Below are 15,996 nucleotides of genomic sequence, written 5' to 3' on the forward strand. Positions count from 1 at the left end.
TAACCCCTCTGCTCTCCACGCCTGACTCCTACCCACCACTCCTAGTAACCCCTCTGCTCTCCATGCCTGAGTCCTACCCACCACTCCTAGTAACCCCTCTGCTCTCCATGCCTGAGTCCTACCCACCACTCCTAGTAAACCCTCTGCTCTCCACGCCTGACTCCTACCCACCACTCCTAGTAAACCCTCTGCTCTCCACGCCTGACTCCTACCCACCACTCCTAGTAACCCCTCTGCTCTCCACGCCTGACTCCTACCCACCACTCCTAGTAACCCCTCTGCTCTCCACGCCTGACTCCTACCCACCACTCCTAGTAAACCCTCTGCTCTCCGCGCCTGAGTCCTACCCACCACTCCTAGTAAACCCTCTACTCTCCGCGCCTGAGTCCTACCCACCACTCCTAGTAACCCCTCTGCTCTCCACGCCTGACTCCTACCCACCACTCCTAGTAACCTGTGACATTTGTTTTCGTTTAAATAATAAAGAGTACGGTGTACCATGTCATAAACCTTAAACAAGTATTTTGTCCCAAATGTAGCTTAAATTGGACAATGATGTTGACTCTGATAAGATTGTTCTATAAATAGGCTTACAGAGAGAAAAAAACATGCTCAAATGCAATTTAGTTGACATGTTTCAGCCCATGGAGTGAACTTGAGCACATGGCAATTCCGTGTACATGTCAAAACAAAATAAACAAGAGAAAACAACATTGAATTCAGCAACTTCAACATACATATGAAAATAGGGTTGACAATATCTCAGATATCCAGCATCTAGAACAGCTCTCTCTAACGCATATATTTGAATCAACCTCCAGTTTCTCACATTTTACACAGTAAACATGGTTTGGGGTAAATTAATCAAAACAATATTTAGCTATAGGAGACTGAATACTAACTTCTCAGAGTCTCGGTATACCAGTCTTGAAATGTCATGCAAAGCTCCCAATCATTTGATGATTTGAGTTAGGACACAGCTCTGTAGGAAGAGCTGTGTTCTGTCTGTCACTATGGAAACCTTCAGCCCTGTAGGAAGAGCTGTGTTCTGTCTGTCACTATGGAAACCTTCAGCCCTGTAGGAAGAGCTGCGTTCTGTCTGTCACTATGGAAACCTTCAGCCCTGTAGGAAGATATGTGTTCTGTCTGTCACTATGGAAACCTTCAGCCCTGTAGGAAGAGCTGTGTTCTGTCTGTCACTGTGAAAACATTCAGCCCTGTAGGAAGAGCTGTGTTCTGTCTGTCACTATGAAAACCTTCAGTCCTGTAGGAAGAGCTGTGTTCTGTCTGTCACTATGGAAACCTTCAGCCCTGTAGGAAGAGCTGTGTTCTGTCTGTCACTATGGAAACCTTCAGCCCTTTAGGAAGAGCTGTGTTCTGTCTGTCACTATGGAAACCTTCAGCCCTTTAGGAAGAGCTGTGTTCTGTCTGTCACTATGAAAACCTTCAGTCCTGTAGGAAGAGCTGTGTTCTGTCTGTCACTATGGAAACCTTCAGCCCTGTAGGAAGAGCTGTGTTCTGTCTGTCACTGTGGAAACCTTCAGCCCTGTAGGAAGAGCTGTGTTCTGTCTGTCACTATGGAAACCTTCAGCCCTTTAGGAAGAGCTGTGTTCTGTCTGTCACTATGGAAACCTTCAGCCCTAGCTGATGTGTGAGCCTTTTAACTTTCACAAATACGAGCTCAGATCAGTTTTCCTCAGATCAGTTTTCCTCAGATCATTTTATCAATTCTAGGATTGATCGTAGTGTTGTTTAGAGGAATCAGCCTTATAAACAATAGAATGGAGGAGTTACCCTATGAGGAGTTACCCTATGAGGCGTTACCCTATGAGGAGTTACCCTATGAGGAGTTACCCTATGAGGAGTTACCCTATGAGGAGTTACCCTATGAGGCGTTACCCTATGAGGCGTTACCCTATGAGGAGTTACCCTATGAGGAGTTACCCTATGAGGCGTTACCCTATGAGGAGTTACCCTATGAGGAGTTACCCTATGAGGCGTTACCCTATGAGGAGTTACCCTATGAGGAGTTACCCTATGAGGAGTTACCCTATGAGGCGTTACCCTATGAGGAGTTACCCTATGAGGCGTTACCCTATGAGGCGTTATCCTATGAGGAGTTACCCTATGAGGAGTTACCCTATGAGGAGTTACCCTATGAGGCGTTACCCTATGAGGAGTTACCCTATGAGGAGTTACCCTATGAGGAGTTACCCTACGAGGCGTTACCCTATGAGGAGTTACCCTATGAGGAGTTACCCTATGAGGAGTTACCCTATGAGGAGTTACCCTATGAGGCGTTACCCTATGAGGAGTTACCTGTGGATCCTGTGTTTCTGTCAAGGCAGCAGGGTAGAGTACCTCAGAGCAGCCCAGGGGGGCAACATGGATTTAAAGTGCTGTGTCCACCTGCTGCTACACACACACACACACACAGAACAAGACTCTTCACACTACTGTGCCATCTCATCATAAACACAGATGAATTACCCTCCATAGCCACAGGAAAGCTCTCTATCTCAACATTGTTAAAGGTCCTAGGTCAATGGAACTGTTCTGGGATGAATGGTTTCTTAGAGATGTATTTAGAAGGGAGAGGGGTGTGTATAGCTGTGATAGGAGACTGGGTTACTCCGGACAACAGTGTGACTTGCACCCAGTATAGATGTGCGTCATGTATGTGTATGGGTAGTATTGCTTTACATTTGAAAATCTGGAATATATTTATATAGAAAATATCCAAAACAATAAAAACAGTTTACTTTTACGAAACCACTTATTTCCCAACAAGCTACCCTCTATCCCAAGACCTCACCCTTTGGCACAATCGTATTTTTGATGAATTTTGTATTTATAACGTATAATTATTTTTTTGTAATATAATTACTAGACATTTGAATAGTAACATACACTCTCACATTCAATGTAACACTTTTTTCTCCCTCAGATTAGTACTGTATATGTTATAACATAATCATAATTTAAAAAACATTTCCTTTTGTAAATCAGTGTTTTCCTTTTCTACCTTTTTGATATGTAAATGGAAAAATGTAGGATCTGTCATTGCATGCCCTTGTTATGTACAGAGCCACTATGTCTGAGAGAACCTGGTCTCTGGGTAAGTCACAGACTGACATTTATTGTCATGTATCATGCCTTGGAGGCAGAACTGAGCAATTTCTGCAAGAAGGCCCTGTCAAAATTGGCAATAATGTATAAATTAATGATTTTTTAAAAACGTTTTGGTCATAATTTAATGTTAGGGTTCTGTATTAGGGTTAGCAGTGTGGTAAAGGTTAGGGTTAAGGTTAAGGTTATGGTTAGGTTTGAAATCAGATTTCATGACTTTGTGGCTGGCAGGTTAGTGGTTTTGGTCATGAATCTTGTTCTGGATTTGAAACCCAAATTTGCAGCTAGCATACCTAAGGGGAAATCCCTCAGGTCTGCCTCCAGAACAAGACACATGACAATAAAGTTCAACCTGCCTGTGGCTGTGCCAGCTAGTGACCACTCTGCAGAGCTGCCTCCAGAACAAGACTAATGACAAAAAAGGTCAACCTGCTTGTGGCTGTGCCAGCTAGTGACCACTCTGCAGAGCTGCCTCCAGAACAAGACTAATGACAATAAATACCAAGCTGCTACAAAGTCAGACACATTCTTATGCCAGCAGTGGATCCATTTCTGTTAAATTCCTGGGGATCTGGTAAATATTCTCATTCTGGCCCTCTTAGCTCTAGGGCTAAATCAGGGCTAAATCAGGTGTGGAAAGTTTGGTCCCAACACTTCAGTAATCATTTAGAAAATATTTTACATTCAATCTTCTGAAGTAAACAATAGTACAAAAGACCTCAAAAAGCAGAAAATAACTGATGACAGAAAGAGAGAGACAGAGAGAGAGAGACGGAGAGAGCGAGACAGAGAGAGCGAGAGAGACAGGGAGATAGAGAGAGACAGAGAGAGAGACAGGGAGACAGAGAGAGAGAGACAGAGAGAGACAGAGAGAGATTGACAGAGAGAGAGACAGGGAGACAGAGAGAGGGAGACAGAGAGAGAGAGACCGAGAGAGAGAGACAGAGAGAGAGATAGAGAGACAGAGAGAGAAAGAGAGAGACAGAGAGAGAGAGACAGAGAGAGAGAGAGAGAGAGAGAGAGAGAGAGAGAGAGAGAGAGAGAGAGAATACTGCTCCAGACCCTGAGGCGATAGTTAGTCTGTGTGAATGTGAACAGCAAGGGCTCTGTTAAATCAATAGAAAGATTAAACACACAGTGCACTCAGATCAGACCATACAGCGAGAGAGAAGTCCGAACCCCACTGGAGGTTTTCATACTATACATGGTATGTATAAACAGAATAATCTGCTATTAAAATACCATCCAAGAGATTTTTGTATTTACACTTTCCCCTACAACAGCCAATATGCAAGTGTTTATGTGTGTATGCATGTGAGTGTGTTTATGTGTGTGTGTGTGTGTGTGCAGTTGTGCGTGCGTGTGTGTGTTGGTGTGCCAGTGGCCATAGCTGCTCTGCCCTTATGGTTACTCCATGTGTGTCCATGGCAGCAGCTGGTTAGTCCTGTGAGGTGTCTTTAACACTCAGTAGGTCCACATGTGTCCCTACCTCCATGCTGCCCACAATAAACATCTCGAATTAGTTGACAGCCATTTTAGTTTAAGGCCACTACCAAAAGAATGACCAAACACACCTCTATGGAGAGACTTCTGGCCATACGTTTGAACACCAAAACACTAGAAGTATTTTTGTAGTCCTTGTTCTCACCCCGGAATATCAACAACAAAAAAATACAATCATCACGTTATACCTCGCTGCTCACTGAACACATGTAAACACAAACACTGCAGGTCACCGTCCTATGACATCACACGATGATGTGTCCTGTTCCTGTCCCTCCTAGCCAATACAAGGCTTTCATCTCTCTAAGGGACTGGTCAATCTCCTCTGGTCCTCTCCTCTTCTCATCCTCTCCTCCTCTCTTCCTCTCCTCCTCTCCTCTTCTCGTCCTCTCCTCCTCTCTTCCTCTCCTCCTCTCGTCCTCTCCTCCTCTCTTCCTCTCATCCTCTCCTCTTCTCGTCCTCTCCTCCTCTCTTCCTCTCATCCTCGTCTTGTACTCTCCTCCTCTCTTCCTCTCCTCCCACTATCACAAGGTAGCCATCACCATTATCTCCCCCAAGAGACTGTTTTTTCCAGGGTCCCTCTCCTTCTCTGTCCTTCCACTCTCCTCCTCTTCTCCTCATTGCCTCTCATCTCTCTCTCACAGTGAGGAAGAGCTCTGGCTGTAGTTTCTCAGGGTCAGCATTTCGTATTTGGGCGGAGGGGACGAGGGCGGGGGCAGACACAGGGTGGACTCTGAGACCGGGGAGCCACTTCCTGACCCCAGCGAATCACGGAAGGGTGAGGGCGGGGTCAAATTCATTAGCTCCTCCTCCAGCTCTGCCCTCCTTAGAGGGGACTCCACTCCCACAGTGAGGTGTCGCACCGGAGAGTGGGAGGCCTGAGGGTGAGTTAGGAGGCGAGGGTGAGGCAGGGGGTGAGTGAGGCTGGCGTGTCCACCTCCGTAGGACTCGACAGGGGGAAGGGGCTGGACGTCAGCGTATGTGGTCATGGTGAGGGGGAGGGGGATCTCGCGGGGGAGGAGGAAGGGGTCTGTAGGGTGGGAGGGCGTCAGGGTGTGTGTGTGAGAGTATGTGTGTGAGTGTGTGGGAGACGGGGAGAGCATCATGCTGTTGAGTTCGCTGATGTTGGCAGTGAAACGGTTAACCACGCAGCTGATCTGATCCATCAGAGAACTGTCAAACACATCGCCCCCGCCGACAGAACCCCCGGTCAGGGAGGTCGGTACACCCATTACAAGTGGCTCCTCCCTTAGTCCCGCCCCATGCAGGTGCTGGCTGACAGTACTGATTGGTGAAGGGGTCTGTGGCCGGTAGGTAATTGGGTATCTCTCCTCGGCGTATCTCTCCTCTGCCTCTGTGAGCTCGTACAGGGTCTTGTCTGCATCAGGGTGGGAGTGGGAGTGGGGGAGGGACGGCATGTGGGGGTGAAGGTCAGCGCCCCCACTGTAGCGCCCCTCGGGGGTCTTGGAGAAGGGCTTAATGACAGCTGTCTGATTGTTCTCCTTCCTCTTGATGTGGAACGACAGGCGCTGCCACAGGTGGTTTCCACGGGAACCCCGCTCCGTCTGGGCCCAGGATACTGACTTCCCATTGGAACTGCAGAGACAGGAAACAGGAAGTAAAACAGGAAATTAAACAAGTGTGTCACAGCTGGTGCATAACAGTGTAGAAATGATTTTCTCTATTCCTCCCCTGTTTGTACATTCCAGGTCATCCACTTTCTCTTCTGTTGAATGTGTGTTAAACAGAACAGACTCTATAAAAACATCTATACAGTACCAGTCTGATTATCTCTCTCTCTCTCTCTCTCTCTCTCTCTCTCTCTCTCTCTCTCTCTCTCTCTCTCTCTCTCTCTCTCTCTCTCTCTCTCTCTCTCTCTCTCTCTCTCTCTCTCTCTCTCTCTCTCTCTCTCTCTCTCTCTCTCGTCAGGTTAATTAGTGTGATTAATCTATAATGGAGCATCTGATTAAATCATGCTGCTGTGGCTAGGGGTGGGAGGACTCTAGAGAGACTCATATAACCTCAGCACACAGACACCAACACACACACATAAAACAAGGGGAGAAAGAAGGGGGGGGGTAATTTTGACACATCTTATAGTGGTCTGATTGTAATCTTGCTTGCCAAGCGAGACAGTAACCAGCTGACTAAAGAGAATGTCCTTTTCCCTTTTGTCCTGTGGAGCAGCACATTGTCATTTCATATGGTTGCTTGGTCACGTGGTTGTTCCATTAGAGATGGCGAGTTGGCCTTTAGCTTGACCTCTTCAACTTTGTTCTCTCTCTCTCTCTCTCCCCCACCTTTCGCTCTCTCCCCCCTCTCTCATTTTCCTGGAAAGTGCCATCTACATAATCAGGTGTGCGGGTCGGACTCAGGTCAGACAGAGAGACAGACACACAGCTGCTGAGGAACTATTGACTCAGATGGCCCTTATTGAAATGGCTCATCACTAAAAAGGTTGTTACTGAAACGGGCCTGAAATGAGATTCACTGTGTGACTCCAGACGGGCTCTACAGCATCTCTCTGTATTCCCTGCCCTACACACACGCATACACACACACACACACACACACACACACACACACACACACACACACACACACACACACACACACACACACACGCATACACACACACACATACACACACATACACACACACACACACACACACACACGCATACACACACACACACACACACACACGCATACACACACACATACACACACACACACGCGCATACCCGCACACACACACACACACACACCTGAGTGTCTCTCCAGCGGAGCAGCGTCGCCTCCAGAGGTTGACCAGGCTGGAGGAGCGGCTGGCGGCTGAGGAGGACTTCCCATCACCCACGTGCATGCGTACTACCGTGCTCGTCGTGAAAGCACTGCGTACGTTACGCTCTGGCTTGGCCAGGATGATATACACCTGGAGAGAGCAAGACAGACAAGAAGAGCGTCATACCCCTCCATAAGCACTACATAACACTTGTTATAACCCTTCACAAGCCCCTTATAACCAAACACAATATAAAAAAAAAACATTAATTTTCAAGTCCCTCAGTCGAGCACCTCATTCCGCTAAAGTTATTTTCTATCACCAATGTGTTCTGTGTGTCTTACCTTGGGTACGAACAGGCAGCAGAGCGCCACAGTGGCACTGAGGCTGACGCTGAAGCACATGGTGATGATCTTGTAGTTGGAGCCAAAGTAGATGGGCACGAAGGCCAGCCAGATGATACAGGTGGTGTACATGGTGAAGGCGATGTACTTGGCCTCGTTGAAGTTGGCCGGGACGTTGCGCGTCTTGAAGGCGTAGAAGGTGCAGCTCAGGATCAGCAGGCCATTGTAACCCAGTGGCGCCACCACGCCCAGGTTGGTGGTGTAACAGATGCGATTGACCTGCCGGATGCTGGGATAGTCGTGGATCACCTGCAGGTAGTAGAGCCATCTGTATCAGCAAACACTGAGCGGACAAAACTGAAGGAACATCTACTGCATCTTGCCGATGTCGCTCGACCATCGCTCAGCCATATATTCATATGTACATATTCTTGTTCCATCCCTTTAGATTTGTGTGTATTCGGTAGTTGTTGTGGAATTGTTAGATTACATGTTATATATTGCTGCGTTGTCAAGAAGGACAAGCATTTCGCTACACTCGCATTAACATCTGCTAACCGTGTGTATGTGACCAATACAATTAGATTATTTTTTTTGAACACTTTCCATGACATAGGCTGACCAGGTGAAAGCTATGATCCCTTATTGATGTCACTTGTTAAATCCACTTCAATCAGTGTAGATGAAGGGGAGGAGACAGGTTAAAGAAGAATTTTTAAGCCTTGAGACAATTGAGACATGGATTGTGGATGTGTGCCATTTAGAGAGTGAATGGGCAAGACAACATATTGAAGTGCCTTTGACCAGGGTATAGTAGTAGGTGCCAGGCACACCGGTTTGTGTCAAGAACTGCAACGCTGCTGGGTTTTTCACACTCAACCGTTTCCCGTGTGTATCAAGAATGGACCACCACCCAAAGGACATCTACATGACACAACTGTGGGAAGCATTAGAGTCAACATGGGCCAGCATCCCTGTGGAACGCTTTCAACACCTTGTAGAATCCATGCCCTGGAACTCAATATTAGGAAGGTGTTCTTAATGTTTTGTACACTCAGTGTAGATGCTGTACAGTATGTATGCAGTCAGAAAGTGGGTTTGGGGGCCTACCGAGTGGCGCAGCGGTCTAAGGCACAGCACTGCATCACTACAGACTCGGGTTCGATCCCAAGCTGTGTCGCAGCCTACTACAACCGGGAGACCCATGAGGCGGCTCACAATTGTCCCAGTGTTGTCCGGGTTTGGCCAGCCGGGATGTCCTTGTCCCACTGCGCTCTAGCCACTCCTTGTTACGGGCCCGGGCGCATACATGCAGACTTCGGTCGCCAGCTATACAGTGTTTCCTCCAACACATTGGTGCAGTTGGCTTCCGGGTTAAAGAGAGCAGTGGGTCAAGAAGCAGTGAGGCTTAGCAGGGTCGTGTTTCGGAGGACGCATGGCTCTTGTCCTTCGCCTTTCCTGAGTCCGTACGGGAGTTGCAGCGATGAGACAAGACTATAACTACCAAATGGATATCACGAAATTGGGGGTGAAAAAGGCCTTAAAAAATATTATAATAATTTTAAAAAATCAAGAAAATAAAAGAAAGTACCTCCACAACTGAGGTGGAGACCATGTTGGCGCCAGGGGATTCACTTCAGCCAGTTCAGCAAGTAAATGTATCATTCACTTAATTATTTAAGAGGCAGTCTCAGACCCTTAGGCTGACAATTCCCTGCCAACCCCCGCTGACACACACACACATACACCCAGTGGGCACAGCCTACCTGTGGGGGCTCCATGAGGAAGAGAGCCACTATGATGCCCAGCTGCAGCAGGATGAGTAGAGAGGCGATAATGAGCTGGGCGCATGCAGACATGAACCTGGGCTTCCTAGTACAGATCTTCTTCTTACTGCCAGCCAGGATACGAGCTATACGGTTAGTCTGCAACAACAACACAGCCAGGATACGGGCTATACGGTTAGTCTGCAACAACAACACAGCCAGGATATGAGCTATACTGCTAGTCTGCAACAACAACACAGCCAGGATACGGGCTATACTGTTAGTCTGCAACAACAACACAGCCAGGATATGGGTTATACTGTTAGTCTGCACCAACAACAACACAGCCAGGATACGGGCTATACGGTTAGTCTGCAACAACAACACAGCCAGGATACGGGCTATACGGTTAGTCTGCAACAACAACACAGCCAGGATATGGGTTATACTGTTAGTCTGCAACAACAACACAGCCAGGATATGAGCTATACTGTTAGTCTGCAACAACAACACAGCCAGGATATGAGCTACACTGTTAGTCTGCAACAACAACACAGCCAGGATACGGGCTATACGGTTAGTCTGCAACAACAACACAGCCAGGATATGAGCTATACTGTTAGTCTGCAACAACAACACAGCTAGGATATGAGCTATACTGTTAGTCTGCAACAACAACACAGCCAGGATATGAGCTACACTGTTAGTCTGCAACAACAACACAGCCAGGATATGAGCTATACTGTTAGTCTGCAACAACAACACAGCCAGGATACGGGCTATACGGTTAGTCTGCAACAACAACACAGCCTAGTATATGGGCTATACTGTTAGTCTGCAACAACAACACAGCCAGGATATGAGCTATACTGTTAGTCTGCAACAACAACACAGCCAGGATATGAGCTATACTGTTAGTCTGCAACAACAACAACACAGCCAGGATATCAGCTATACTGTTAGTCTGCAACAACAACACAGCCAGGATACGAGCTATACTGTTAGTCTGCAACAACAACACAGCCAGGATACGAGCTATACTGTTAGTCTGCAACAACAACACAGCCAGGATTTGAGCTATACTGTTAGTCTGCAACAACAACACAGCCAGGATATGGGCTATACTGTTAGTCTGCAACAACAAACACGTCAGAGAGAATGAATGAATAGACTTCATACTGGGAGAGAAGGGGAATCTGTAATAATGACCTCAAACACAGTCTGTTTGTGAGATCCTTACGTCTGAATGTACAAGGACACGGTAGGTGAAAGAATCAAGGTAAAGAGGGGCTTGATGATGTACCTTGGTGACCAGGGCAGAGTAGCTCATGGCAGGGGACAGGCCTATGCCCAGTCTCTGTAGGTAGCAGTGTGCAGCGTGCGGCTTGGCGATGAGACTGAAGGTACAGAGATAGCCCAGACAGATCCCAGCCAGGATGATGTAACACAGCTCTCTGCTGGACGACTTCACCACCGGAGTGTCCCGGAACCTACACCCACACAGTTTGTTGTATAACCTTGTAACAAATATACTAACTTACAGTTAAAATGACACGTTGAAAAAAATCCCAGTGCCAAACCCTGTTGGAAAACAAGTGGAATCCCTTTCACGTGTTTACCCCTGGGGTTTGACTCCGTGCATATTCTCCCAAACAAACGTTTGAATATGACATTGACTTTCACATTTATTATGTTAAATTCCATAAGTTGTTACCTGATGAAGACGGAGGTGACGAAGAATGTGGCACAGAGTCCCAAACAAGCAAATGCCACAGCAGCAATGGGCTCTGGGTCCCCCCAACGCAGGTACTCCACTGGGATAGGGTCACAGCCTGGAGGGTGGGGGGAGATGGAGAGAGAAAGAGATAGTGAGAGGTTCAAAATCAACAGTATTTATACCTTTTCAGTTTTTTTTACTTTCTCTCTCTTTTTCTCTTGAATTAGTTATCCCTCCTTTTTTCTCACCTTCTCTGTCTCATGTGCCCTCTCTCTCTGTCACGCACTGACCATAGAGAGCTGTTTATTCTCTGTTGGTTGGGTCGGGGTGTGATTTAGGGTGGGTTTTCTAGGGGAATTGTATATCTATGTTGGCCTGATATGGTTCCCAATCAGAGGCAGCTGTTTATCGTTGTCTCTGATTGGGGATCATATTTAGGTAGCCATTTTCCCATTGTGCTTTGTGGGATCTTGTCTATGTATTGTTGCCTGTGAGCATTAGTCACGTTTCTTTTGTTGTTTTGTTCTTTGAAGTTTTCATTTCCAAAATAATGGATGGAAACATACCGCGCTGCATCTTGGTCTACTCCTTTATGACAAACGTGACACTCTCCCTCCTTTTCTCTCTCTCTCCCTCTGTTCCCCCACCCTCTGTTCCCCCACCCCTCCTGGGCTGTGAGATAAGTCTCATTAATTAAAGGGACAGTTCTAATTAGCTGGCGTAATGCTCGCTGGAAATACCTCCCGGACCCGGCAGGTACGAGACAGAACACCAGAGACGGCAAACCAGACAGAACACCGCCGCCACACTGCCGTTAAAATAGATGAAGTCATTAACGGCTCTACCTTTAACACAGTCTATAATGTTAAATTAATCAGTGAAGTAGTTCAGTTTAGAGGCAATAACAGTTTATTTGCTGAATGGGAGTACAGGTACCTTTAAGAGAAGAAACAGTCATTGTGGAAGACACTGTTTACAAAACTTGAATTGAACTCAACTTTAGTCGCTCAGGAACTTTGTATTGAGGCCTCTCTCTCTCCACCTCCAGTGGGGTTCGGACTTCTCTCTCGCTATATGATCTGATCTGAGTGCAGTGTGTGTTTAATCTTTCTATTGATTTAACAGAGACCTTGCTGTTCACATTCACACAGACTAACTATCGCCTCAGGGTCTGGAGCAGTATTCTCTCTTTCTATCTATCTCTCTCTCTTTCTCTCTCTCTCCCCCCCCCTAATTTAAATTCTAATTTAAGGGCTTAATTGGCATGGGAAACATATATTTAGATTGCCAAAGCAAGTGAAGTAGAGCAGTGGTTCCCAAACTTTTTATAGTCCCATACCCCTTCAAACATTCAACCTCCAGCTGTACCCCCTCTAGCACCAGGGTCAGCGCACTCTCAAATGTTGTTTTTTGCCATCATTGTACACCTGCCACACACACACTATATGATACAATTATTAAACATAAGAATGAGAGTTGTTGTCTCAACCCAGCTCATGGGAAGTGACAAAGAGCTCTCATAGGACCAGGGCACAAATAATAATATCACAGTAATCAATCATTTTGCTCTTTATTCAACCATCTTACATATAAAAACATATTTTTTAATTGAAAATTATGAATAACTCACCACAGGTTAATGAGAAGGGTGTGCTTGAAAGGATGCACATAACTCTGCTATGTTGGGTTGTATGGGGAGAAAGTCTCAGTCTTAAATCATTTTCCACACACAGTCTGTGCCTGTATTTAGTTTTCATGCTAGCGAGGGCTGAGAATCTACTCTCACATTGATACGTGGTTGCAAAGGGCATCAGTGTCTTAACAGCATGATTTGCCAAAGCAAGATACTCTGAGCGCAGCCCAATCCAGAAATCTGGCAGTGGCTTCTGATTCAATTCCATTTTCACAGAACCGCTTGTTGTAATTTCGACGGAGCTCTCATTTTCAGATATCGGTAAGTGGAGTGGAGGCAGGGCATGAAAGGGATAATGAATCCAGTTGATTGTGTCATCCGTTTTGGGAAAGAACCTGTGTAATTGCGCACCCAACTCACTCAGGTGCTTCACTATGTCACATTTGACATTGTCCGTAAGCTTGAGTTCATTTGCACACAAACAATCATACAATGATGGAAAGACCTGTGTTGCCCTTGTTAATGCAGACAGAGAAGAGCTTCAACTTCTTAATCATGGCTTAAATTTTGTCCCGCACATTGAATATAGAGTCCCTGTAATCCTAGATTCAGATCATTCAAGCAAGAAAAAACATCCCCCAGATAGGCCAGTCGTGTGAGAAACTCATCATCCTTATAAGAGGTCAGACAAGTGAAAATTATGGTCAGTAAAGAAAACTTTAAGCTCGTCTCTCAATTTAAAAAATGCGTCAATACTTTGCCCCTTGATAACCAGCGTACTTCTGTATGTTGTAAAAGCGTTACTTGGTTGCTGCCCATATCATTGCATAGTGCAGAAAATACACAAGAGTTCAGGGGCCTTGCTTTAACAAAGTTAAACATTTTTACTGTAGTGTCCAAAACGTCTTTCATGCTGTCAGGCATTCCCTTGACAGCAAGAGCCTCTAGGTGGATGCTGCAGTGTTACCCAAGTGGTGTCTGGAGCAACTGCTTGCACACACGTTACCACTCCACTATGTCTCCCTGTCATGGCTTTTGCACCATCAGACACCAACATGAGCAGCAGCTACGTTTGGCTGCATACGAACTTTTGTGGAATTCCTGCAAGAGAGTAACGGTCAATGTGATTGGATGTTAATTATTTGACAAGGCTACCTGTATTTGACATTGTGTTGTTATTTAGCTGAACACTAGATGCTTTATTTTTTGCAGTGAAATGAGGATACTCAGGCGAGAAAAAAATATATATATTTGTATTTTTGATATATATTTACATTAAAAAAATGTGAATGACGTTTTTATTTGGCGTACCCCCTGACGGCATCGCGTAACCCAGTTTGGGAATACCTGAAGAAGATAATGAACAAAAGTGAAATAAGCAATAACAATTAACAGTAAATTACACAGTTCCAAAAGAATAAAGACATTTCAAATGTCATATTATGTCTCTATACAGTGTTGTAATGATGTGCAAATAGTTAACCTCTTGAAACTCTGGGGGCGCTATTTCATTTTTGGATGAAAAACGTTCCCGTTATAAACAAGATAATTTGTCACAAAAAGATGCTCGACTATGCATATAATTGATAGCTTTGGAAAGAAAACACTCTGAATTTTCCAGAACTGCAAAGATAATGTCTGTGAGTGCCCTAGAACAGGAGCTACAGGCAGAACCAAGATGAAACGGCAACCAGGAAATGAGCAGGATTTTTGAGGCTCTGTTTTCCATTGTCTCCTTATATGGCTGTGAATGCGACAGGAATGAGCCTGCCCTATCTATCGTTTCCCCAAGGTGTCTGCAGCATTGTGACGTATTTGTAGGCATATCATTGGAAGATTGACCATAAGAGACTACATTTTCCAGGTGTCCGCCCGGTGTCCTCCGTCGAAATTGGTGCGTCATTTTCAGCTGCTGGTATTTTTCCATGGGATTCTGAGGGGAAAGCAGGCTTCCACGAACGGCATATCAATGAAGAGATATGTGAAAAAACACCTTGAGGATTGATTCTAAACAACGTTTGCCATGTTTCGGTCGATATTATGGAGTTAATTCGGAAAAAGTTTGATGTTTTGGTGACTGAATTTTCGGTTCGTTTCGGTAGCCAAATGTGATGTACAAAACGGAGCGATTTCTCCTACACAAATAATATTTTTTGGAAAAACTGAACATTTGCTATGTAACTGAGAGTCTCCTCATTGAAAACATCAGAAGTTCTTCAAAGGTAAATGATTTTATTTGAATGATTTTCTTGTTTTTGTGAAAATGTTGCTGGCTGAATTCTAGGCTAATAGCTATGCTAGCTATCAAATGCTTGTTTAGCTATGGTTGAAAAGCATATTTTGAAAATCTGAGATGACAGTGTTGTTAAGAAAAGTCTAAGCTTGAGAGCAAATATATTTATTTCATTTCATTTGCGATTTTCATGAATAGTTAACGTTGCGTTATGCTAATGAGCTTGAGGCTATAAATAGAATCCCGGATCCGGGATTGCTCGACGCAAGAAGTTAAACTACCAAATTGAAAATAAATTAACATAAATATGGGTTGTATTAACAATGCTGTTTGTTCTTCACTGGTTGCCCTTTTCTTATGGCAACAGGTCACAAATCTTGCTGCTGTGATGACACACTGTGGTATTTCACCCAGTAGATATGAGAGTTTATCAAAATTGGGTTTGTTTTCAAATTATTTGTGGATTTGTGTAATCTGAGGGAAATATGTGTCTCTAATATGGTCATACATTTGGCAGGAGGTTAGGAAGTGCAGCTCAGTTTCCACCTCATTTTGTGGGCAGTGTGCACATAGTCTGTATTCTCTTAAGAGCCAGGTCTGTCTACGGCGGCCTTTCTCAATAACAAGGCTATGCTCACTGAGTCTGTACATAGTCAAAGCTTTCCTTAGGTTTGGGTCAGTCGCAGTGGTCAGGTATTCTGCCAATGTGTACACTGTGTTTAGGGCCAAATAGCATTCTACTTTGCTCAGTTTTTTTGTTAATTCTTTCCAATGTGTCAAGTAATTATCCTTTTGTTTTCTCATGATTTGGTTTGGTCTAAATATGTTGCTGTCCTTGGGCTCTGTGGGGTCTGTTTGTGTTTGTGAACAGAGCCCCATGACCAGC

General features: G+C 45.2%; 1 protein-coding gene across 1 annotated transcript in view; it reads right to left on the bottom strand.

The window, feature by feature from the left end:
* Positions 1-2,236: 2,236 nt before the first annotated feature.
* Positions 2,237-15,996, bottom strand: part of LOC135553145 (metabotropic glutamate receptor 5-like) — a 125,190-nt gene continuing 111,430 nt past the window's right edge. The window contains exons 11-16 of the mRNA XM_064985291.1: positions 11,242-11,359; positions 10,831-11,017; positions 9,528-9,686; positions 7,762-8,070; positions 7,401-7,567; positions 2,237-6,228 (exon numbers count right to left, since the gene is read on the bottom strand). Of these exons, the coding sequence (XP_064841363.1) occupies positions 5,271-6,228; positions 7,401-7,567; positions 7,762-8,070; positions 9,528-9,686; positions 10,831-11,017; positions 11,242-11,359 (1,898 nt within the window). The 3' untranslated portion in view covers positions 2,237-5,270. The remainder of the gene's footprint in view (positions 6,229-7,400; positions 7,568-7,761; positions 8,071-9,527; positions 9,687-10,830; positions 11,018-11,241; positions 11,360-15,996) is intronic.

The sequence above is a fragment of the Oncorhynchus masou genome, chromosome 13 (assembly GCF_036934945.1).
Source record: "Oncorhynchus masou masou isolate Uvic2021 chromosome 13, UVic_Omas_1.1, whole genome shotgun sequence".
Lineage (NCBI taxonomy): Eukaryota > Metazoa > Chordata > Actinopteri > Salmoniformes > Salmonidae > Oncorhynchus > Oncorhynchus masou.